The 23689-nt window shown below is 42.5% G+C and overlaps 1 protein-coding gene across 4 annotated transcripts in view; it reads left to right on the top strand.

Moving 5' to 3' along the window:
- Positions 1 to 23689, top strand: part of P4HA2 (prolyl 4-hydroxylase subunit alpha 2) — a 182933-nt gene that overhangs the window by 89080 nt on the left and 70164 nt on the right. For all 4 annotated transcript variants that reach the window (XM_077265959.1, XM_077265957.1, XM_077265958.1 and 1 more), the window contains exons 5-9: positions 5895 to 6032; positions 7853 to 8092; positions 9593 to 9792; positions 11908 to 12084; positions 19076 to 19146. In XM_077265959.1, the coding sequence (XP_077122074.1) occupies positions 5895 to 6032; positions 7853 to 8092; positions 9593 to 9792; positions 11908 to 12084; positions 19076 to 19146 (826 nt within the window). The remainder of the gene's footprint in view (positions 1 to 5894; positions 6033 to 7852; positions 8093 to 9592; positions 9793 to 11907; positions 12085 to 19075; positions 19147 to 23689) is intronic.

Below are 23689 nucleotides of genomic sequence, written 5' to 3'. Positions count from 1 at the left end.
AGCAAACTCCGCCAACGGCAGAAAGGCAACCCAATCATCCTGATCCGCAGACACAAAACACCTCAAATAAGTCTCCAAAGTTTGATTAGTTCGTTCCGTCTGGCCATTGGTCTGAGGATGGAATGCAGACGAAAAAGACAAATCAATGCCCAACCTGGCACAGACTGCCCGCCAAAATCTAGACACGAACTGGGTACCCCTGTCAGAAACGATGTTTTCCGGAATACCATGCAAGCGAACCACATTTTGAAAAAACAGAGGGACCAACTCAGATGAGGAAGGCAACTTAGGCAATGGCACCAAATGAACCATTTTAGAAAAACGGTCACACACCACCCAGATGACAGACATCTTCTGAGAAACAGGGAGGTCCGAGATAAAGTCCATAGAGATGTGCGTCCAAGGCCTCTTCGGAATAGGCAAGGGCAACAACAACCCACTAGCCCTAGAACAACAAGGCTTGGCCCGAGCACACACATCGCAAGACTGCACAAAAACACGCACATCTCGAGACAGGGAAGGCCACCAGAAGGATCTAGCCACCAAATCTCTGGTGCCAAAAATTCCCGGATGACCTGCCAGAGTAGAAGAATGAACTTCCGAGATGACTCTAGTGGTCCACTCGTCAGGAACAAACAGTCTACCAGACGGACAACGATCAGGTCTATCCGCCTGAAATTCTTGCAAAGCACGTCGCAAATCTGGAGAGACAGCAGACAAAACCACTCCATCCTTAAGGACACCAGCAGGTTCAGAATTCCCAGGAGAGTCAGGCTCAAAACTCCTAGAAAGAGCATCTGCCTTCACATTCCTAGAACCCGGTAAGTACGAGACCACAAAATTAAACCGGGAAAAGCACAACGACCAACGTGCCTGTCTAGGATTCAGGCGCCTGGCAGACTCCAAATAAATCAAATACTTGTGATCAGTCAAAACTACCACCTGATGTTTGGCACCCTCAAGCCAATGACGCCACTCCTCAAATGCCCACTTCATGGCCAAAAGCTCCCGATTACCAACATCATAGTTTCGCTCGGCGGCCGAAAATTTTCGCGAAAAGAACGCACAAGGTCTCATCACTGAGCAGTCGGAACTTTTCTGCGACAAAACCGCCCCCGCTCCGATCTCGGAAGCATCGACCTCAACCTGAAAGGGAAGAGAAACATCAGGCTGGCGCAACACAGGGGCAGACAAAAAGCGGCGCTTAAGCTCCCGAAAGGCCTCCACGGCAGCAGGGGACCAATTGGCAACATCAGCACCCTTTTTAGTCAAATCCGTCAGAGGTTTAGCAACGCCAGAAAAACCAGCTATAAATCGACGATAAAAATTAGCAAAGCCCAAGAATTTCTGGAGACTCTTCAGAGAAGTAGGCTGCGTCCAGTCGTAAATAGCTCGAACCTTGACAGGGTCCATCTCAATAGAAGAAGGGGAAAAAATGTACCCCAAAAAGGAAATTTTTTGAACCCCAAAAACACACTTTGAACCCTTTACACACAAAGAATTCTCCCGCAAAACCTGAAAAACCCTCCTGACCTGCTGAACATGAGACTCCCAGTCATCAGAAAAAATCAAAATATCATCCAAGTACACTATCATAAATTTATCCAAATATTCACGGAAAATATCATGCATTAAGGACTGAAAGACAGAAGGTGCATTAGAAAGGCCGAAAGGCATTACCAAATACTCAAAATGGCCCTCAGGCGTATTAAATGCGGTTTTCCACTCATCCACCTGCTTAATTCGCACCAAATTATTCGCCCCACGAAGATCAATCTTAGAGAACCACTTAGCCCTCCTTATGCGAGCAAACAAATCAGTCAGCAAAGGCAACGGATACTGATATTTGACTGTAATTTTATTCAGGAGTCGATAATCAATACAAGGCCTCAGAGAGCCATCCTTTTTAGAGACAAAGAAAAAAACGGCTCCTAAAGGTGATGAAGAAGGACGAATATGTCCCTTTTCCAGGGACTCCTTAATATACTCGCGCATAGCAGCATGTTCAGGTACAGACAGGTTAAACAAACGACCCTTTGGAAATTTACTGCCAGGAATCAGATCTATGGCGCAATCACAATCCCTGTGAGGAGGGAGTAAACCAATTTTAGGCTCTTCAAAAATATCACGATAATCAGACAAAAATGCCGGAATCTCAGATGGAATAGATGACGAAATGGACACCAAAGGAGTGTCCCCATGAGCCCCCCGACATCCCCAGCTTAACACATACATAGCTTTCCAGTCAAGGACTGGGTTATGAGACTGTAACCATGGTAATCCAACCACCAAAACATCATGTAAATTGTACAACACAAGGAAGCGAATCACCTCCTGATAGTCTGGAGTCATACGCATAGTCACTTGCGTCCAGAACTGTGGTTTATTACAAGCCAAAGGTGTAGAATCAATACCCTTCAGAGGTATAGGGACTTCCAGAGGCTCTAAATCAAACCCACAGCGCCTGGCAAAGGACCAGTCCATAAGACTCAGAGCGGCGCCAGAGTCCATATAGGCATCCACGGTAATAACTGATAATGAACAAATCAAGGTTACAGACAAAATAAATTTGGACTGTAAAGTGCCAATTGAAATAGACTTGTCAACCTTCCTAGTACGTTTAGAGCATGCCGATATAACATGAGCAGAATCACCACAATAGAAGCATAACCCATTTTTACGCCTATAATTCTGCCGCTCGCTTCTGGACATAATTCTGTCACATTGCATTTTCTCTGGCGTCTCTTCAGAAGATACCGCCAAATGGTGCACGGGTTTGCGCTCCCTCAAACGCCGATCAATCTGAATTGCCATTGTCATGGACTCATTCAGACCTGTAGGCGCAGGGAACCCGACCATAACATCTTTAACGGCATCAGAAAGGCCCTCTCTGAATTTTGCCGCTAAGGTGCACTCATTCCACTGAGTAAGCACAGACCATTTACGAAATTTTTGGCAGTATATCTCAGCTTCATCTTGCCCTTGAGATAGGGCTATCAAAGCTTTTTCAGCTTGAATCTCCAAATTAGGTTCCTCATAAAGCAACCCTAAAGCCAGGAAAAACGCATCCACATTGAGCAACGCAGGATCCCCTGGTGCCAATGAAAATGCCCAATTTTGAGGGTCACCTCGCAGCAAAGAAATTACAATCTTAACCTGCTGGACAGGATCTCCTGAGGAGTGAGGTCTGAGAGAAAGGAACAATTTACAATTATATTTGAAATTCAGAAACCGAGATCTATCTCCGGAAAACACCTCTGGTGTAGGGATTTTAGGTTCAGAAATAGGAGTATGCATAACAAAATCTTGTAAATTTTGAACCTTCGTAGCAAGATTATTTAAACCTGCAGCCAAACTCTGAGGATCCATCATTAAACAGGTGAGCTCAGAGCCATTCAAGGATTATAAGGAGAGAAAGGCAAAGGCAGTAATTAGAGCTGAAATACAACTGATCCAACTATGGAGCAAGCATAGGGAAAAAGAAAAAAAAAATTTACAGACTTCTTTTTTCTCTCCTTTCTTCTGCCAATAAGTTTAACACTGGCCGGTCATACTGTCATGGTTCCCAATGGCAAGGGAACGTAAGAAACATATAAATAACGAACGAGCTCTCGGGTGATGGAAACTCGAGTTGACCGTGAGCTAAATCTACCACACAACTAATAGTAGCCAGGGAGCATACCTACGGCTTCCTAAATGCCACGCGCCAGCCGGAGGACTAACTACGCCTGGTAGAGGAAGAAACAGACCTGGCTTACCTCTAGGGAAATACCCCAAAAGATGATAGCAGCCCCCCCACATGTAATAACGGTGAATTAAGAGGAAAAGACATACACAGTATGAAAGTAGATTTAGCAAAGAGAGGTCCACTTACTAGATAGCAGAAGGATACAAAAGAGGACTTCACGGTCAACTGAAAACCCTTTCAAAAACCATCCTGAAATTACTTTAAGACTCCTGTGTCAACTCATGACACAGGAGTGGCAATTTCAGCCCGCAAGAGCTTCCAGCTACAGAGAATTACAAAAACTGCAAACTGGACAAAAGATACAAAACAAAAGGACAAAGTCCACTTAGCTGATCAGCAGACTAGTAGCAGGAACATGCAACCGAAGGCTCTGGTTACAATGATGACCGGCAAGGAAATGACTGGAGAGCAAGGCTAAATAGGAAACTCCCAAACGCTGATGGAAGCAGGTGAACAGAAGCAGCAAAGTGCAAACAAGTCACCAATACCACCAGCAACCACCAGGGGAGCCCAAAAAGCGGATACACAACACCGTACATACTCACATTCCAGTGTCCGTCAGGTCCCTAGCCGTCTGCTTCCCGCACTGACTGACTGCCGGCCGGAAATTAAAAGCACAGCTTTGCTCTGCTTTCACTTTACGGCCGGCACTCAGTCAGTGCGGGAAGCAGACGGCGAGGGACCTGACGGACACCGGAATGTGAGTATGTACTGTTTGTTTTTTTTTACATTTACGATGGTAACCAGGGTAAACATCGGGTTGCTAAGATGGTAACCAGGGTAAACATCGGGTTACTAAGCGCGGCCCTGCGCTTAGTAACCCGATGTTTACCCTGGTTACCCGGGGACTTCGGCATCGCTGGAGAGCTGTCTGTGTGACAGCTCCCCAGCGACCACACAATGACTTACCAACGATCACGGCCAGGTCGTATCGCTGGTCGTGATCGTTGGTAAATCGTTTTGTGTAACGGTACCCTTACTCCGAATACTCCCGATACTAAAAGAATTCTGTGAAACTTACAGATGTTGTCCACTACTTGGACAACTTCTTCTCATGCCCCATATTTGTCCACGTTAAAATAATAAAACTTCCACTCTCGTCCCTTGCTGGCCCCATTTCAGCAGTATCGGCACACGTGGTCCCGGACCATTTGTGCGCGGTGTTGTAACACGTGACCCTGAAGCCCAATCATCGTTGGCATCACTGTCCCCACCTCTTGTCGAATTAAACATGAAGAGGAAGTCTGAGATCAGCTGCAGCCTGGACTTCTGATTGGGCTCCAGGGTCACGTGTGACAACACCGCACAAGAACCCCGGGGAGAGCGAATGCGGACAGCATGGGAGGTGAGTATAAGCTTTATTACTTTATGGGGGCCGAACAGTTTGATCTAGTAGGGGTTGTCCACTAACTACAAGGGAATCTGTCACCACTTTTGATTTATCTAAACTAATAATATGGACCTATAGGCTTTAGAATGCTTAAAACGGTCCTACCTGTGTATATCATATAAGATGGCTTGGTGCTGAGAAATTATCTTTTATCACTTTCTATAAATGACCTCTTCCAGGCTCTGAAGAGGATGTTGCCTCGAAGGTAACTCTGCCTCCAGAGCTTATTTTACATGAAGAGGGAGTTACCAGTGAGAGAAGTAACTAATGTCCAGGCTGGCTGAAGACAGTTTGTATTGTTCCAGCAGCTCTCTTCTGTCAGGTTCAGAACAGAGGAATGAGCGCTCACACACTTCTCTCACCCGACCGATGTCTCGATCAGATGTCTTTAGGCAACGTGTCCTAGACTTGTCAGCTGGGAAACTGATACAGATGGTAGCAGGCATATTTAAAATCCTGACGTGCACTAAGCAAAGCTTTCCTTCTTGCTAAATAAAAGTATTTAGTAAAATGTATAACTTTATTACATTTCTCGAGAACCACTTTAATGCAGATGTGAACCATCTTTATCGGTGGCTTCAGTAAACGTCTCTGTAAATCTTTTTGCAGTGAAGTCTTTAACTGATTTTTGGGAGGCTTTGGTCTGTACACTTGAATCTTTTACCCCTTATGTCATGGCTTACTAGCATCTCTTACTCATTCCATACGGAACCACGTCCATTTGTGTGACTCATTCTTGTGTTTCTTCTGGTTTAGGCTTTATTGCAAACCTCACCTTACAGAGGGAGTTCTTTCCAAGTGAAGAAGATGAGACAGGAGCAGCCAAAGCATTAATGCGTCTACAAGACACCTACAGACTTGATCCAGATGTCATTGCAAGAGGAATACTGCCAGGTTTGTGCTACAAATTGGTTCTCGGGTGACACAGCGCTGAATGTTACTGACATTAGTGACTAAATCTTTCCAAAACATGGAATTCCCCTTATTAATTCCGTTTTTTATTTTCTCAAGGGATCTTCCATCCTTAAGCCACTATTATACAGATTGCATTTCTAAAACATTAACAAGATTTTACAGTATAAATCTACAGAGCAAAAATAGTATTAGCTCTAACAATATAATGGTTCCTAAATCCCACGTATACCGTGCACATGTAGCACTAATCAGTGGCCACCACTGACTTTTGCACTGTTAAATACTGGCCATTGAGTACATCACTGCACCTAGCGTAAAGTGCCAGAATAAATGGTCAGAATAGTACCTGGCTATGCATTATGAGGGTAAAACGTGCAGTCACCATATACTCTGGTATACTACATACAGTGCCTTCTTGTCTCTTTATCTGTGGCCTTTTATTTCTTTGAGCACAGTGGCACAGGACACATTTGCCTTTCTATCCATGTTTGACCATGTACCTCTGGCATAATACTGGTCTGTTGCTGTTACTGCTAGGTAGCCTACCTCTCATTGCATGGTGCTACTCCTACTTATGGATTGTAACTTTTGTTAAAACCACATAAAAACATTGTTTTAATGTGTTTGAAGTGTAAATTGATTAAACTTACTGATTTCCGTTAATGATAACTGTCCTGATGTCCTGAGTTCTACACCTGTCCATTCTTCTGGATTCATCCTGACAAAGAAAAGGAACACCTCCTGCTTTTCTATATAGATCCGTAAGTAGAGACATGCTGGAAAGGACCTGGTTTTCCGGTTTTATTCAATAGCTATGGCAGCCCCCCTTTGTATTGCCTGTGGACACAGAGACAAATGGAGTGGCTTAGATAGTGCTGGTCTGATAGCCAGCCTCCTTCATTCAGGTCACTGGTCACACCCTTATGCATTGGAACAAATTTAGATGTGAAACAAAGGGACGCTGAATTTTAATTAACTTGTATTTCAAACACATTGAAACAACCTTTTTTGTTGCTGGAAACCCTTTTTAAATTTTAAAAACCTGGAGAGGCAGATGGATGCTTCCCTACTGCCTGATGACAAGACATGTCTTTGTGTCCTTTATGAACCAGAGAGAAAGTTTTTTTCCATCAGTCGCAATCTGTCGAATTTTGAAAAAAATAGACTTGTATTAGAATTTTTGTCTCATATACTTGTATTAGCGACGGATTGCAACGGATGGCCTCACGTTTCATCCGTCCTTTGCCGGATCCGTAGAAAATTATCTGGTGGCCGGAGACAACGGACAAAGTAACTTTTTTTTGTTTACGTCAAAAAAACAGACAGCGACGGATCCGTCGGCGTCCATCGTTTGCTCAAATGGAAGCCTATGGCGCCAGATCCATCAAATGGTGGAATCCAGCAACGGATTCCGTTTTTTTTAACAGAGCATGCTCCGATTTATTTAGGATCCAATTAGCCAGATCCGCTAATTGGATCCGTCGAAAAAACGAATCCGTCACATCAGTTTTTCACAATCGGCAACGGATCCGTCGAGCCAACGGATTGTGACTGACGGCAAAAAGCTGATATATGAAAGGGGCCTAACTTCAACATTAAAAACTATGAAATCATTAGTGTTTAAAAGATGTAATATAATCGGAATAGTACTACATTCTGAAGAGATGCATATACTCATGTCTAACCATTTTTCTGTGGGGGTGTTTGTGAATTTTTCACATATTTGAATATTATTGTAAACTGGATGATCCCACAGTTGCTGGCTCTTTTTTAATGAATTTCTGCTTTTTATGTTTTAGGTAGTAAATATGTCTCATCCTTATCTGTGGATGACTGCTTTGGAATGGGGAAAATTGCCTACAATGATGGCGACTATTACCATACAGTCCTGTGGATGCAGGAAGCCTTGAAGCTAATGGATGAGGGAGAAGAGTCCACCACAGTTAAAGTGGACGTTCTCGACTACCTCAGTTACACTGTTTTCCAGCTAGGAGACCTCCATAGGGCAGTCGAGCTCACAAGACGACTGCTAGCGCTAGGTGAGGCCACACTCTTCAGTAGTATTCGGTTTTATCCAGTGGAGCTCAGTGCACATGGATGTGTTGTTAATTTAAGATGGCAGTGAAATTAATTGCAATTAAATTATTCAAATGAAAGACAATAAGCTTAAACTCTATGGTGTCCTGAATGTATCATTCATTTCACATTGGGCAGCATGGGGGCTAAGTGATTAGCACCGTTGTTTTCTCATCATTTTCTTTCTTAAACCTAGCGAAGTAAAATAATATTTGTCTTTTATATACTAATATTAGCTATCAATATTTGTAATACCTGTTCGATTCCAATCTCTCTCTATTTTTCAGTCGATGTGAGGTCATGGTTTTTCAATAAGGAAGTATAATTTTTACTGGTACCACCAGGATACATACAACTTTAGTGACTGTTTGACCGAAAAGCAGCAATTTTGTGATTTTAAGCATTTTTCTATATAGCTTCCATTGTGTGCAATAAATGTTGCTTTGCAGTATTAGGGTCATGTGCTCAAATCTTATGAAGGACAACATCTGCAAGAAGTTTGTATGTTCTCCCTGGGTTTCCTCCGGGTTCACTGTTTCCTCCCACACTCCAAAGACCATACTGATAGGGAATCTAGATTGTGAGTCTTAATGGGGACAGCGATGATAGTGATGATGATGTCTGTAAAGCGCTGTGCTAATTAATGGTGATATATAAGCAACCATATGACCTAAACATTTACTTCACTTTTGTCCAAAAAGACTACATACTGAGGAGTTCCAGGATACAATATAAAATATATTTGTAAAAAAAAAAATTAAATATAGGCCAGACATTGAAGTATGTGAGGCACTGACATTTTTCACGATAATTCTGAATTTCTTTATAGTTGTCCTAAGGAATTTTACTGGCCAATCATTTGCCTGTACAGCTTTAGCCAATTATCTATATTTAACGGTTGCCTTAAAGGGGTTCTACTGGCGCTGACCAGAAGTGTACAGTTTCTGTATGTGGGGTGCATGTGGTCATGATTTCCTGGTATTGCCCATGCGAGTGGATGGTCTCATGACTACATGTCTACTAGACGTGTTTAGCTTCTTTCCATACAAGTGACTTGAGAGTTTAGTTGGAATGTGACTCTTCGTATGCAAATCGGATACATTCAGTCCCTTGACCGAGCACTCACTCCTACAATAACAGGAAATTGTGACAGCATGTGGTACAAACTTTCATCCCGAGCCTGTATAACCCCATTAATAGTTGCATGTTATGCTGTTGAAGTAGATAGACCCTGGACCATCCGCTGCCTTCTTACTGCTTTGCTTACTAGTTATGCTTTGCTTACTAGTTATAATGGCTCTCTTAATTTTGTTACCATTGAACATTCTGCAGGGTAAATCTAGACGGCTTAAATATAAGGTAATTACAAGGTTATACGTAAAATATAAATATCAGAACCAACGTAGTTATTTCTGAACTGTGTGTCTATGTAATATACTGATTTTGTTCTTCTGTCTCCATAGATTCCAGCCATGATCGAGCAGGAGCAAATCTGAGATATTTTGAGCGACTTCTGGAGAAACAAACAACGGAAGTGAAGGTTAACAAGACTACAGAGAAGGAAACTTCTACCCCAAGTTCTGGTATCTACACCAGACCCTTAGACTACTTGCCTGAGCGGGACACTTACGAAGCCCTGTGCCGTGGGGAAGGAGTGAAAATGGTACCAGTACCTCGAAGTGTTAGTTATGAAATAATTGTCTCATACATCAGCCCCTTGCCCTAGCAAGCTATCAGAATCAGGACTTATTAATTAATTTCTAATCTTAATTTTTATTTAAACTAAAATAATAAAAATATCTATCTATCTAGCTAGCTATATTTTACACACTAAAAATTAACCTTATTTTATTACCATGGTTGCTTGGACCCTGTCAGGGTTGCTCAAGAGGAGCTTAGCAGTAAGATCTGTCACATCTTCAGTAGGGATTGCTCACTGATCACCGCTTCTCTGGTGTAATGGGGTTAATGATCCTATTAGAATATTGTCCGTGAGCATGTGTTATGGCTGTATAAGCACAATCAGACGGGTAAAGTACAAACCAGGAACCAGGAGAGACAAACACCTGAACCCAACAGGACCCATTTCAGACTATGAAAGTCAATAATCTGTCCCTGATTTGTCCCTGCCTGACCGCAGAAGTTGGCACCTTCAATATACCCATTGAAGCCCCCACTCAACTTCTACTTACCCTAAATGTCCTTAACTGTACCCTGTGTATAAGCAATTTGCAACATTAAAACAATAATAGCTAGTAAGTGAAATACAGAAAAAATCTGAGGAAAAGGCACAGGCTATGAAAGTGTTCACACAGACACACAGAAAAGACAGAAGAAAATAAGAACCACTACACAACAAACGGAATACGTGGAAACACCTCCCACACCCCAAATGAAAAAGTATAGAAAAGGGTACTGGGGAAAAAGACACACAAACACACAGTATGAAAAGCAACAGAGAATAGCCAGGTAAGATAATCCCAAGCTGAGGAGCTGGATCTCCAAACACCATCTGTCTTGAAATATAGCCAGCAAAGATGCAGGTGTTAGGTGAGTATACATAGCCCCTTGCAATATGTGATAGGGTAGAACCAAATCGGGAAGTGAGAGACATGTGAATAGAAGCAAACCAAAGAAAGGAAGGAAAAGACAGAAGAACCATCAGCATTTGGACAGAAACAAAAAGGCTGTAGCTCGGCATAAAGGGAAACTGACCACGCAGCAGGAGGGTTCGAGTCCCGAAACTGAGGCATTAAACTTGTTGGTAGATTTTGGCAGTCTGTTAAAATTCTAATAATTGACTATAAAAAAAAAAATAAGCCCTAAATAAATACTGCCAAGGTGGGCATGTCTATGCATGGTTATACAGGGCTAACCCTCATTGCCTTTGCAGTGACCTCTCTGCTTTAGCCTTATCAGTATGAGGCCTAGGCACAGTGAGGACACCCTCTATTTGTGTTATCTGGACATTCCGTATATTGAGGAAGCTTGAAATGACCTTATTTATCTTGCAATGATTAGATGATGTGCCACTCAGACTAATAAGTGCCACTGAAAGGATTTAACTTTTACTCTTTAACTGTAAGTGGGAAATATTTTTGGTATGTAATGAATGAAATCGAAAGCTGTTGGAGGCCTTCCTCATGTGTGGTGTAAATCACAGGTCACAGTAGCTGATGTGTGGCAGGTGCCCACTCTATACAGCTGCTGTGATTGTACCTGTTACAGTAGTTTACCCCCTTACTTTTACACCCCATTAGCCAACCATAGTGCGATCACAGAGTGCCAATGCGTTGTCGTGTTAATACTGACTCAGGACAGTACACAGAAGTATTGCACTATATTAAACCATTGATCAAGTGATCACATACTCAAATACCCTAGTGGTCCATAGAAAAACCCACAAAATGAAATCTAAACATATACTCCTCTTTTTTCCATTCATAGGGTAAAATACCATAAACCAAAAATAGAAACCTAACTGGACATTCAGAAGAATTAAAACCATTGAAATGATCATGATATTTATCACTCAAGGTAGAAACTGCATTAAAAAAAGGAAATCTGTCATGCACTACACCGGTCTTGACTAGTCGGGGCTATAGTATGTGCTATTTGTTACACTGTGAAATGGGCTTAAACAGTACATAGTTTGTCATATTTTATAATTTTTATGCCTTTTTGGTCACTCATTTTTTAATTCAGTTTGCAGTAAATGAGCCTTGTGATTTTTAACTAAACTATTCTTGCATATTTTTATATGTGGTCTGATTTTCAGACTCCTAGAAGAATGAAGAGACTGTTTTGTCGGTATCATGATGGATTCCGGAATCCTCTTCTGATTTTGAGACCCATTAAGGAAGAAGATGAGTGGGATAGTCCGCGCATTGTGCGTTACTTGGATGTTTTGTCCAATGATGAAATCGAGAAAATTAAAGAGCTGGCTAAGCCAAAAGTAAGGTCATTTTGTGATTTTCTTGCTCGACAAAACATTATGCATATATAAATAACCTATCAAAAGGGCAGCAAAGGGCAAGTGACGGGTTCAAACACTAAATGCAGAAAATTGGTAAAAAATGTTAAAATTATCCCAACAATTTTTCTCTTAATCTACTTTTTTTTTTCTTTGAGCATATTTAAAGCTGATAAATATTTACAATCTTCTCTGTGTGTCTCAAGAGCTCAACAATGCCCTCCATCTCCTCCCCGTCCTTACTTGTATCTGGCTCTAACACAACTGGCGGCGGCAGTCTGCCGGCTTTGCTCAATCTGCAGTGGGACTAAAGATTAAGCCTTAACCCATTGGTGGGCCTTAGTTGCCCAACAGCCAAAGGCGGAACTTATCTCCCGGGGATTAAAGGGGTTGTCCCCTACTTAGGTTATGATTACCTTTAGCATGTTATCAATATCAAATTAGTGGGGTCTTAACAGCACGGCTTCATACACTATGTAGTAGCTGTTCTCAGATACTGTGGCTCAACTGAAAACAGTTGATCGGTGGGGCGTGACAGCTGTCAGACCCCAACGATCTGATATTGATCACTGATCCTCATGAAAGTCCATAAATAACAAAATGGTGCACAACACCTTTATCCGTTTTTTATTTTCTGTAGGATATGTAAAAGTAGAAATGCTTCATGTTTTGGTATGATGAGAACAGCTATACTTCTTGTTTAAAGGCTTATTCACATCTGTCTTTCACGGACAAGATGGGAGCAGCCGCTTCTCGGTCCAAGGCACCAGAGGCAATATTACACCTGGATCTGGAAATACAATCCAGAGCTGCATTCACAAGTCTTCAGACTCTTTGTGATCAAACCGTTCTTGCCGGCTCAATGTCTTTGCCCTGCTGGAGCCTCTTTCACTGTGTAGTGTACAGTACAATAGTATGATGTAGGTAAGGCTAAATTCACATCACGTGTTTAGCCACAAATAGTCACTTCACTGGGGAAATCCATCCGAAGTCCTGAAACATGGGAAACCTGGGATTCAGGCATTCAGACTGGATGGACAATTGCAGTGAATGAAGCATATGAGGTCACTTTACCAAAAAGGTGCCAACTGCCAAAGAAGAGAAAAGAGACCACAAAGTGACTTCGTCTTCTTCAACAAACTCAATAGTTGCTTCGTCACATCACATACACCATTTTTCAGGTAATCAGATTGAAGGCCTTATGGAGCCATGGATGTGAAGCTAAAACATTTGAACTCGACCTAAGGGTATGTGCACACACTGCAGATTTCCTGCAGATCTGCAGCTTTTTTTCCCGCACAGAAACACTGCAGATCCACAGGTGATTTACAGTACAATGTAAATCAATGGGAAAAAAAAATGCTGTGCTGATGGTGCGGAAAAATCTGCACGGAAAACGCAGCAGAGTCAAAAAACGGACCATGTAAATTCTTTGTGCAGATCTGCTGCATTTCTGCACCCATTCCATAATAGAAATCTGCAGGGGTAAAAAAAGGAAGAAATCTGCACAAAAATCTGCAACGTGTGCACATACCAAAAAAAGGTGCAGATTCTGACCTGCGATTTCTGCCAAGAAATGCAAAATTTGCACAGAAAATTCCACAGTCAAATCTGCAACGTGTGCACATAGCCTAAAACTGTTGAGAGCAATCTGTCACAGTTCTTTTATAATTATCATTTACTGTGTGACCCATATGGTTTTTTGGGTTTTTTTTTTTATCATGAAGCCATGGATGACAGTCGTCCAAGAAATGCTGTTTGTCAAATCATCCATTGGATGAATTTGAATGATTTTTTTTTTCATCTTTTTCTCATCTTCAACTTACGGTACATCATACATCTCTGGATATTTCAGTTGTTGATACAAGTTATAGACAGAATACCTATAAAGATACTGAAAAGGTACAAGCTAAAATAGCCAGTGCTGTATGAGTTATGGCCCTTTAATGTACATACAGTTAAACAGGGAGTGAATATCAGATATACCTTCCCACAATGATGGTAATGCACAGTACAGTTGCATGGAGTACACTTTACCCATCAAAGAAAATGCGTGCCTTTGGCCCCTTATGTATTGCTCCTTATACTCATATAGGTGTTTTACAAGTTATAGATAGATACAGGACCTCTGTGAGTTTATCTAACTGCACCATGGCTTTGTGATGCATTGCCCACCGAAAATCTGCAGCAAATTGCAATACAATGATAATGAATGGACTCTCATACATAGCAAGCAGCAGATGTTTTAAATCTGAATATTGTAAATGTTGCATGTGTGCCAAAATCTGCAAAATGTTTGTGTAACAGAGAATTAGCACAATGTATTTAAAAAGTCATCCATCCAGGGTCATCTTTGTTTCCTCGTTGTCTCCATTAAATCTTATTATTCTGGTACACAGCGTAGGAGAATAACTTTACATTTAGAGTATAGTTTAGAGACGGAGGAGGCCGATCGGTCCTGTCCAATTTCCCTTCAGTTTTTAGAAGCAGCTTTTGCTGTGTGTACGTGGAAAGCTCAAGTCTTTCATTTAAGATTATGAAAATTAAAAGCCAAAAAAAGCAGATGGAAGAAAGACTCTCAATATGGAAAGAATCAAAATAAAATATTGGAGGCGCTGATCTAACTTTACCCAAACTGAATTCCATATTTTATTTGGCAGAAATGTTTTGGCGTCTTGAAGCTCATCACAAGGTACTAGAATCGTTCCACATGCCGTTAGCTGACGTACAGCTAATGACTGTGGTAGTAGTCCTTTTCTGCTCATTCACCTTACTTTTTACTTTGTTACATTTCTGGCAGAAATCATGCAGTATCAGAATAACCTTTAGACCATTGATGTCCATCTGGCCCTCCAGGGCAGGAAAAATCACCCATAATTTGGAACAATGAAAGAAAAACCCATCAGCACGATGATGAAAAGATTGTTCAATGCAAACTAACATTTTAGGATCCTAACAATTCCCTATTTTGTATATTTCACCCATTGTAATGGAATGGATGAAATCTCTTGCCAGTCTTGCTTGCAGATATTCCAATTTACAGCGTGTGAATATGTTTTTACGAAGACAATTCATCAAGCAGGTTATACGAGTTTGAAATATCACTACATTTTTGCACTTCTCATGATATTGCCAATCTTGGGCAGCTCTGCCTACGTCTTAAAAAATGAGCTTAGCTTGCTAAGTGGGGTGTGGATGAGTCCTGACAAATTTGTCATTTACACCACAAAAAGCGGTGCGCCAGTCATTTCTTGCAGTGATACATAGTATGAAAGATTAACCAAATTAATTAAGAAGCACATACCGCTTATTGATTTGGCACGTCTTACTTTAGTGCACACTTCAAGACTGTCCTAAAAAACACGGCCTTAAAGCAAGCTTTCAACTCTTTAAAAGCACAAATAGTTAGTTGTAACTCCCTTACTTAAGTCATAACAAAGGATCATTCAAGCAGGAATAGAGCTGGAGTGACAGAGGTATGGACAATGCTTCCAATCACACAAAGCTCTTTAGCCTAATTGGCATATTGATTCAAATGCAGACTTGTCAGTAACTGAATAACAGACTGTATAGCTAAAGGTCTGGGCTTGTCTTTGCAAGAGCTATGTGTGCACAGTTTAAGGGGTGAAATACTGCTGAAAGATTCTCCTTAATTTCTTCAAAGATTCATGTTATTGATTGCTGTTGTGGCGCTATATATGTTGAGCAATAAGTGGCTCCTATAGCCTACTGTGTACATCTCTGGGATATCCTGTCAAATTGCCATAAATGTGTATACCCATCTAATGTCTGAAGATGATGGTTTACATAAGTGACGATAACAATTTTGTAATCTGTTCAGCTAAAATATTGCTCGTCTGACCAGCAGTTTCAACGCAGATATCGTATGGGGCCAACTAAATCTGTAGAAGTTCTGTGGAACTTATTAACGGGTAATGCAGTATTTCTTCAATATTCTGAACTTGCCAAACATCCCCAGTATATGTTTATTCACCATGACTACTGACTGACGGGATGAAAACTAATTCCACACTATTCAGATAATCCAACCCAAGTGATTTGGCAACACAAATTGTATAACTAAATAACAGAGTGCCAGACTGAGGGCTAAAGAACTAGTATTATTGTGCTGAAAACTTGGTAGTACTTCAGCACTTTTCGGGATCTGGTGTTATGCCGATGGTTGGGACTGTATACCTGAGGACACTTTGTGGTAGTGGTGCAGCCAGTACTAGTGGTAACATACCATGTGATTGGTTCAAAAAGGGGATTTTTTTTATATATATCTATTTTACCTTGGCAGAAAAAAAATTGAAAGCAGGTGAGACATATTAAATGTATGATAAATGAACACTTGTACAATAATAGGAAATGAAAAGTCAAGCTAAACCTTCTATTTTCTCATTTCTGCTTTTTGCTTATTCACAAATCTTTCATAAGCTGGAAAACAGAGTATAATGGGGTCACCGGTCCAAGTTTCAGAGTAGTCAATTGACGTTCTCCTTGGAGAAGGAAAGATTGACTCATGTTGGTTATCATCTACTGTATGTAAGATCTAAACAATAGTCTTTATTTTGTACTTTTACTAAACGTCTGCTTATTATATGCGAAAGCCCTTTTAAATGCTTCAGCTCGGTTACCAATTCTTATACCAAAATTTCAGTGTACATATCCACAGGACCTTTCCACTACTGAGATTTTGCAAGTAAATCTGCAGTGGTAAATACCGTTGTGAATGTTGTACTGTAAAAAGGTGCAGTTTGGGTGCACATTTCGCTTTTTACTGCTACTGTAACACACACATCAATGGAAAATCTGCTGCACGTTCACACAGTGAGAAAATACCCTTATCATTCTATTTGAGGGAGAGGAGGAAATATTTGCAGTTAATCCTATCCCAACTGAAGTCTGGCCAGCTGGTTCTTTTCAGAGCGAGCTTATCACAGTACTTTACCATTGTACGGAAAGTCTTTTTCCATAGGATCTACTGCCAAGTAGATCGGCATAAAAGTCCTAATGTATAAATTTACATAGGTCAGACTGTTCTGATTGTTGCCAAAAAATGTTATTTTCTTATTATACCCAGCAACAGAATAAGTATGCAATTCTGTACAAACATTTAAGGCGGATGCGCAAAAAGTGCTGCAAACAAAAAATGCTTTAAAAAAATAAAATATTTAATTTATCAATTAATAAAATGCAAAGTGAATAAGTAAAAGAGAAATCTAAAGCAGTATTTGGTGTGATTGCCCTTTGCCTTCAAAATGGCATGAATTCTTCTAGTTACACTTGCACACCGTTTTTGAAGGAACTATGTAGGGAGGTTTATAAAAACATCTTGAAGAACTAACCACAGATTTTCTGCAGATGTAGCGCTTGCTGTCTCTTTATGCAATCCCTGACAGACTCGATGTTGAGGTCAGGGCTCTTTGGGGGCCATATCATTTCAGGACTTCTTGTTTTTCTTTATGCTTTTCTTTAGTTTCTAATGACAGTTTCTTTGGTTGGAGTTGTCCTCCTGCAGAATTAATTTGAAGCCAGTTGGATGCCTCCCTGATGGTTTTGCGTGATGGATAAGTATCTGCCTGTATTACTCATCACTGAAAACACTAAGAAATTGGCAGTATTGAGGACCATAGATGCAATGGTTGTCCAAGGAAACTTGGTGCCGCAGATGAGACACCGCATGCATCACTTCGAAATCTGAAGTTGTCCAGCAGTGCCATCCGATTAGAAGTTACAGCAGCGAGTAGGAATCGGCTACACCAATTTGTTCAGAGAAATATGGCCAGAAGAAGTCTTAATGGGAGAATTGTGGTACAAAAGCATACCTTCACAAGTAAACAATACAAGTGACTCAAGTGTGCAAGAGAACACAGGAAGTGGGATGCAGCAAAATGGAAAAAGGTGCCAAGGAGTGTCTGTAGGCAATCGTGAAGAATGGTGGTGGTTCCTACAACTTTGGACTGCATTTAAAGATTAATGGTGTCCTTAATGTTGAGAAATACATCAGGAAATATATCCAGATGCTTATACAATGTGCTATACCATTAGGGAAGTGTCTCATGTGACTCCAAATTTATTCTGTAATAACTTCACCAAACATGCAACCAATGTCATTAAGAACTTCCTTCTGTGTAAAGAAGAACATAGAGAGCTGGAAGTAATGATGTGGCCTCCACTGAGCCCCGATCTCCACATTCAGTAAGTTTGGGATTACATGAAGAGAGAGAATTTTGCATACCTACATCTGCTGAAGATCTGTGGGTGGTTCTCCCAAACTTTTTAACAACCTCCTTACCAAGCTTTGTCAAAAACTGTGTTCACGTTTACCTAGAAGAATTGATGTTGTTTTGAAAGCAAAGGGTGATCATACCAAATATTGATTTTGACTTAGATTTCTTTTGTTTATTCACTTTGCATTTTATTCATTGATAAAAATAAATGACTAACCTTTCTATTTTTTAAAACATTCTTACATTGCAGAATTGTTTGTTTCCAAGGTGCCAGAGAGATAACTTCCTTCCTTTATTTATCCAAATACATCATAAAAGCAACAGTTCGGCTAGAAAGCGGCCTTTTACATTGCATAAGCAAAACGGCAGATGACGCTTATGCCTGAAAAAGGCCCCTATCTGGCTGAAACGTTGCTTTTATGATGCATGTGGATAAATAACGGAATGAAATGATCTCTGGTGCCTTGAAAGCAATCTGTCTCTGTATTTGCTGGTAACTCTCGGGGTAAGAGGGAATGTAACTTTGGCTGTGGACAAAGCAATATCTGTTTTGGAGCAGGTGTACGCGTCATTGGATTACAGGGGTAGTTCGCCTACCACATTTTCAGAGACCGTTCTGGGTTTTAATCCATTGCCATGTTTTTTTTTGCCATGTAAGATGGCTCTTGATAAAGTTGGATAACTATAATATGCCTCATATTTTATCAAGTAACATATTGTTTTTTCTTTTTTTGCAGCTGGCCAGAGCTACAGTTCGTGACCCTAAAACTGGCATTTTAACCACTGCAAACTATAGGGTATCTAAAAGGTAAGACATAAAGGCTTTTTTTCTGAACGCTACATGGAATCCACCTGTATCCTACAAAATAACCCCCAACAAATAGGAGCAGTGCAATATTTTTTATATGTCGTACAATCTCTCTGTATTGCATTTTGTTCTATTATGCAAGGCTAATAAAATGCTGCTTATTTCAAACCAAATACAATCTCTTCTGACCCATTGTGAATGCTGCCCCCCTGTAGTGATCTCTGCACAGGCTGTAGAGCATGCTATACCAGTGTCCCATAGAAGTCAATGGACATATCCAGAGTATTAATTTAATGTTGCTGCATATCCTGAAATGCGGTTAACAGAAGCTCAGGTGAGATGGCTGTCCCCATGATAATGTACAGAGAAGAAAATAAAAACAATCTGGAAAATAAAACAGATCCGAAAAAAATGTATCACTGACTTGTTTCAGGCTGCTTTCACACTAGCGTCGGTACGGGTCCATCGCGCTGCGTTGGCCCGACGTACCGACGCATACTGTGAAGAAAATGCCCGACGTTGGCAGTGGAAGCAGTCTTAAGACGCTTCCGCTGCTTCATTGTAAGGTCCGGGGAGGAGGGGGCAGTCCCGACGTACAAAAAAAAGTTACATGTAACTTTTTTTGTGGCGGCGGTGCGCCAAAACACGACACAACCGTCGCATGACGGTTGCGACGTGTGGCACTGCGTCACAATGCGTCTGTAATGTTAGTCTATGGGGAAAAAACGCATCCTGCAGACAACTTTGCAGGATGCGTTTTTTCTCCTAAACGACACATTGCGACGTGCAGCCAAAAACGCTAGTGTGAAAGTAGGCTCAGTTGTTGCAAAATACTTTAATGATTCATTCTCCTTTAACAGTTTGGTGTGTGTGTGTTTATTATTTGCAAAACAGTGTTTGTTAAACTCCTGATTTTTATTGATTCATTTTCTAGCCAGCCAATAAACCCACACCTTCTCATTTAAAGATTTTTCTGTATTTTCATGACTATGAAAATTGTACATTCACACTGAAGGCATCAAACTATGAATTAACACATGTGGAATTATATACTTAACAAAAAAGTGTGAAACAACTGAAATTATGTCTTATGTTCTAGGTTCTTCAAAGTAGCCACCTTTTGCTTTGATGACTGCTTTGCACACTCTTGGCATTCTCTTGATGAGCTTCAAGAGGTAGTCACCGGGAATGGTTTTCACGTCACAGGTGTGCCCTGTCAGGTTTAATAAGTGGGATTTCTTGCCTTATAAATGGGGCTGGGACCATCAGTTGTGTTGTGCAGAAGTCTGGTGGATACAGAGCTGATAGTCCTACTGAATAGACTGGCAAGAAAACAGCAGCTAAGTAAAGAAAAACGAGTGGCCATCATTACTTTAAGAAATGAAGGTCAGTCAGTCCGAAAAATTGGGAAAACTTTGAAAGTGTCCCCAAGTGCAGTGGCAAAAACCATCAAGCGCTATAAAGAAACTGGCTCACATGAGGACCGCCCCAGGAAAGGAAGACCAAGAGTCACCTCTGCTTCTGAGGATAAGTTTATTCGAGTCACCAGCCTCAGAAATCGCAGGTTAACAGCAGCTCAGATTAGAGACCAGGTCAATGCCACACAGAGTTCTAGCAGCAGACACATCTCTACAACAACTGTTAAGAGGAGACTTTGTGCAGCAGGCCTTCATGGTAAAATAGCTGCTAGGAAACCACTGCTAAGGACAGGCAACAAGCAGAAGAGACTTGTTTGGGCTAAAGAACACAAGGAATGGACATTAGACCAGTGGAAATCTGTGCTTTGGTCTGATGAGTCCAAATTTGAGATCTTTGGTTCCAACTACCTTGTCTTTGTGCGACGCAGAAAAGGTGAACGGATTGACTCTACATGCCTGGTTCCGGCGTGAAGCATGGAGGAGGAGGTGTGATGGTGTGGGGGTGCTTTGCTGGTGACACTGTTGGGGATTTATTCAAAATTGAAGGCATACTGAACCAGCATGGCTACCACAGCATCTTGCAGCGGCATGCTATTCCATCCAGTTTGCGTTTAGTTGGACCATCATTTATTTTTCAACAGGACAATGACCCCAAACACACCTCCAGGCTGTGTAGGGCTATCTGACCAAGAAGGAGAGCGATGAGGTGCTACGCCAGATGACCTGGCCTCCACAGTCACCAGACCTGAACCCAATCGAGATGGTTTGGGGTGAGCTGGACCGCAGAGTGAAAGCAAAAGGGCCAACAAGTGCTAAGCATCTCTGGGAGCTCTTTCAAGATTGTTGGAAAACCATTCCCGGTGACTACCGATTGAAGCTCATCAAGAGAATGCCAAGCGTGTGCAAAGCAGTCATCAAAGCAAAAGGTGGCTACTTTGAAGAACCTAGAATATAAGACATAATTTCAGTTGTTTCACACTTTTTTGTTAAGTATATAATTCCACATGTGTTAATTCATAGTTTTGATGCCTTCAGTGTGAATGTACAATTTTCATAGTCATGAAAATGCAGAAAAATCTTTAAATGAGAAGGTGTGTCCAAACTTTTGGTCTGTACTGTATATTTGTGATTCCATATAGATACGTTTTAGTTAGGATACTTTTTGTTTTCCATTCCATACAGTTTGCAGATTTTTGTTCTCTTGATTATTGAAAGTTTAATTTTAGCGTTCAAACCTCATCACCCCTTCTAGTACTATTGAGACGGTGATCTGTTACAGTACAACAGTGCACACCATATTTTCTCCTTCGCCTCATTGGGGGACACAGACCGTAGGTGTTATGCTGCTTGCCACTAGGAGGACACTAAGTGATACAAAGAAAGTTAGCTCCTCCCCTGCAGTATACACCCTCCTGCTGGCCCTCAGCTAACCAGTTCTTGCTTAGTGTCTGTAGGAGGCACTTGGGTCTGTTTTCAGACCCCAACTTTCTTATTTTAATTTTTATTTTTCTGTAAATTTTTATTTTTTATTCAACGGAGTGAAGGGGGCGACGGATCCCTTTTATAGGGCCCGCTCTCCCCCGAACCAGCAACAGGCGAGCACGGCGAGTATACCTCCCCGTCCCTCTCCTGCGACGCTGGAGCACGCCAATTTTTACTGGGGCGACGGTTTCCATCTTTGGTCCCGATCTCCCTTCCCCCTGCAAGACGGCGAGTACTTGGAGCCTGCTCTAATGTTCCTCTCCGGGGGCCCCACATACAAGGCCCACATCACATGGCGTTGCACAAAAGGGATTACAGAAGAGGATGACAGGATGGATGGAGCGCGCAGGGACAGGGGGACCTGCATTACCGGACTGTGAGTACATCAGGAGTTCCCCTCCTGCGCTCCGGATCGCTTTGCGGCCGCGCCGCCGCACACCGCCGGGCAGGCCAGAAATTTAGTCCCCGGCTTTTTAGCCGGAGTAGGCCGCAGTGGCCTCTATGGGGCAGGCGCCGGCGGTACTTGCGACAGAGTCCCTGGGGAGAGGCGCTGGCGGTCGGGGAACTGCGGCGGTTAGCGTCGCTCCGTTGCAGCCGCCGCGCATCGCCAGGCAGGCCAGAAATTTAGTCCCTGTTTTTTTCAGCTGGAGTAGGCCGCAGTGGGCAGATCCCTCCCACGGCCGTAACCCCGCCCCCTATATCGGCGCTTCTCGTCTGGGACGAGAGGCACCCTGCAGTTCTCGGAGGCCATTCTTCCTCACGCTGCCTGCGTGGAAGATGCGGTCCTGGGGGTGCCACTGGCCTGTACGCCAGCGGCAATCATTCGGCGCGCGGCCCGCCGACGCGCTCCACCAGCAGGCTCCATAAATTTAGTCCCCGGGTTTTTCAGCCGGACTAGGCCGCAGTTGAAATCCCCTTCAGGGGCGAAGGTGCCTCCACGGTCCCGATGGGCTGAACTTCGTGGATGTACAGAAGCCCCTCTCCGGATGGCACAAGGAGGCGGACGGTTCCTCTCCACCTCCCTAACAAAAGGGATGATGGATTGAGGTTTATCCCTCTATCTCTGCACCTGAGGTAACGCCCATCCACGCTGCAATACCCGACATCCGCGGCGGCTCCATGCCGGGACGCGCACCGTTGGTGAGTAGATCCTGGCAGCGATGGGCTTCTGCAGCGGGATATTCACAGGCAGTCTCAGGCTTCCCGGTGGCCCACCTCCTTGAGGTACCGCTCCAGCCGGCTACAAAATGTAGCTCCCGGCTTCGGCCGATGTGCAGGCCGCACCCCAGAAGCGCACTGTGGCGCCTTAAGGCGGCTCTGCCTTTTTTCCTGGCGTTTTTCGCCTGGCACGAAAGCTCTCAATTTTCTCGAGCAATGGGCGTGACCACCCCTCACTTCTACGCTGGCGCCGGCTGCAGAAATTTACGCCCCGGCTTGGGCCTATTCATGGAAGTCTCGAGGCTCCGCCCACGTCGTGCCTGTGGCTCCGCCCCTTGAATTGGCGCTTCTCGCTCGCTGCGAGATTTTACCTACACCCGCATGACCAGTATTCCTGGTCTTAAAGGCACGTGACCAGTATTCTCTGGTCTTAAAGGCACGTGACCAGTATTCTCTGGTCTTAAAGGCACGTGACCAGTATTCCC

The sequence above is a fragment of the Ranitomeya variabilis genome, chromosome 5 (assembly GCF_051348905.1).
Source record: "Ranitomeya variabilis isolate aRanVar5 chromosome 5, aRanVar5.hap1, whole genome shotgun sequence".
Taxonomy (NCBI): domain Eukaryota; kingdom Metazoa; phylum Chordata; class Amphibia; order Anura; family Dendrobatidae; genus Ranitomeya; species Ranitomeya variabilis.
The sequence above is the reverse complement of the archived record's forward strand: the minus strand, read 5'-3'. Positions and strand labels throughout refer to the sequence as shown.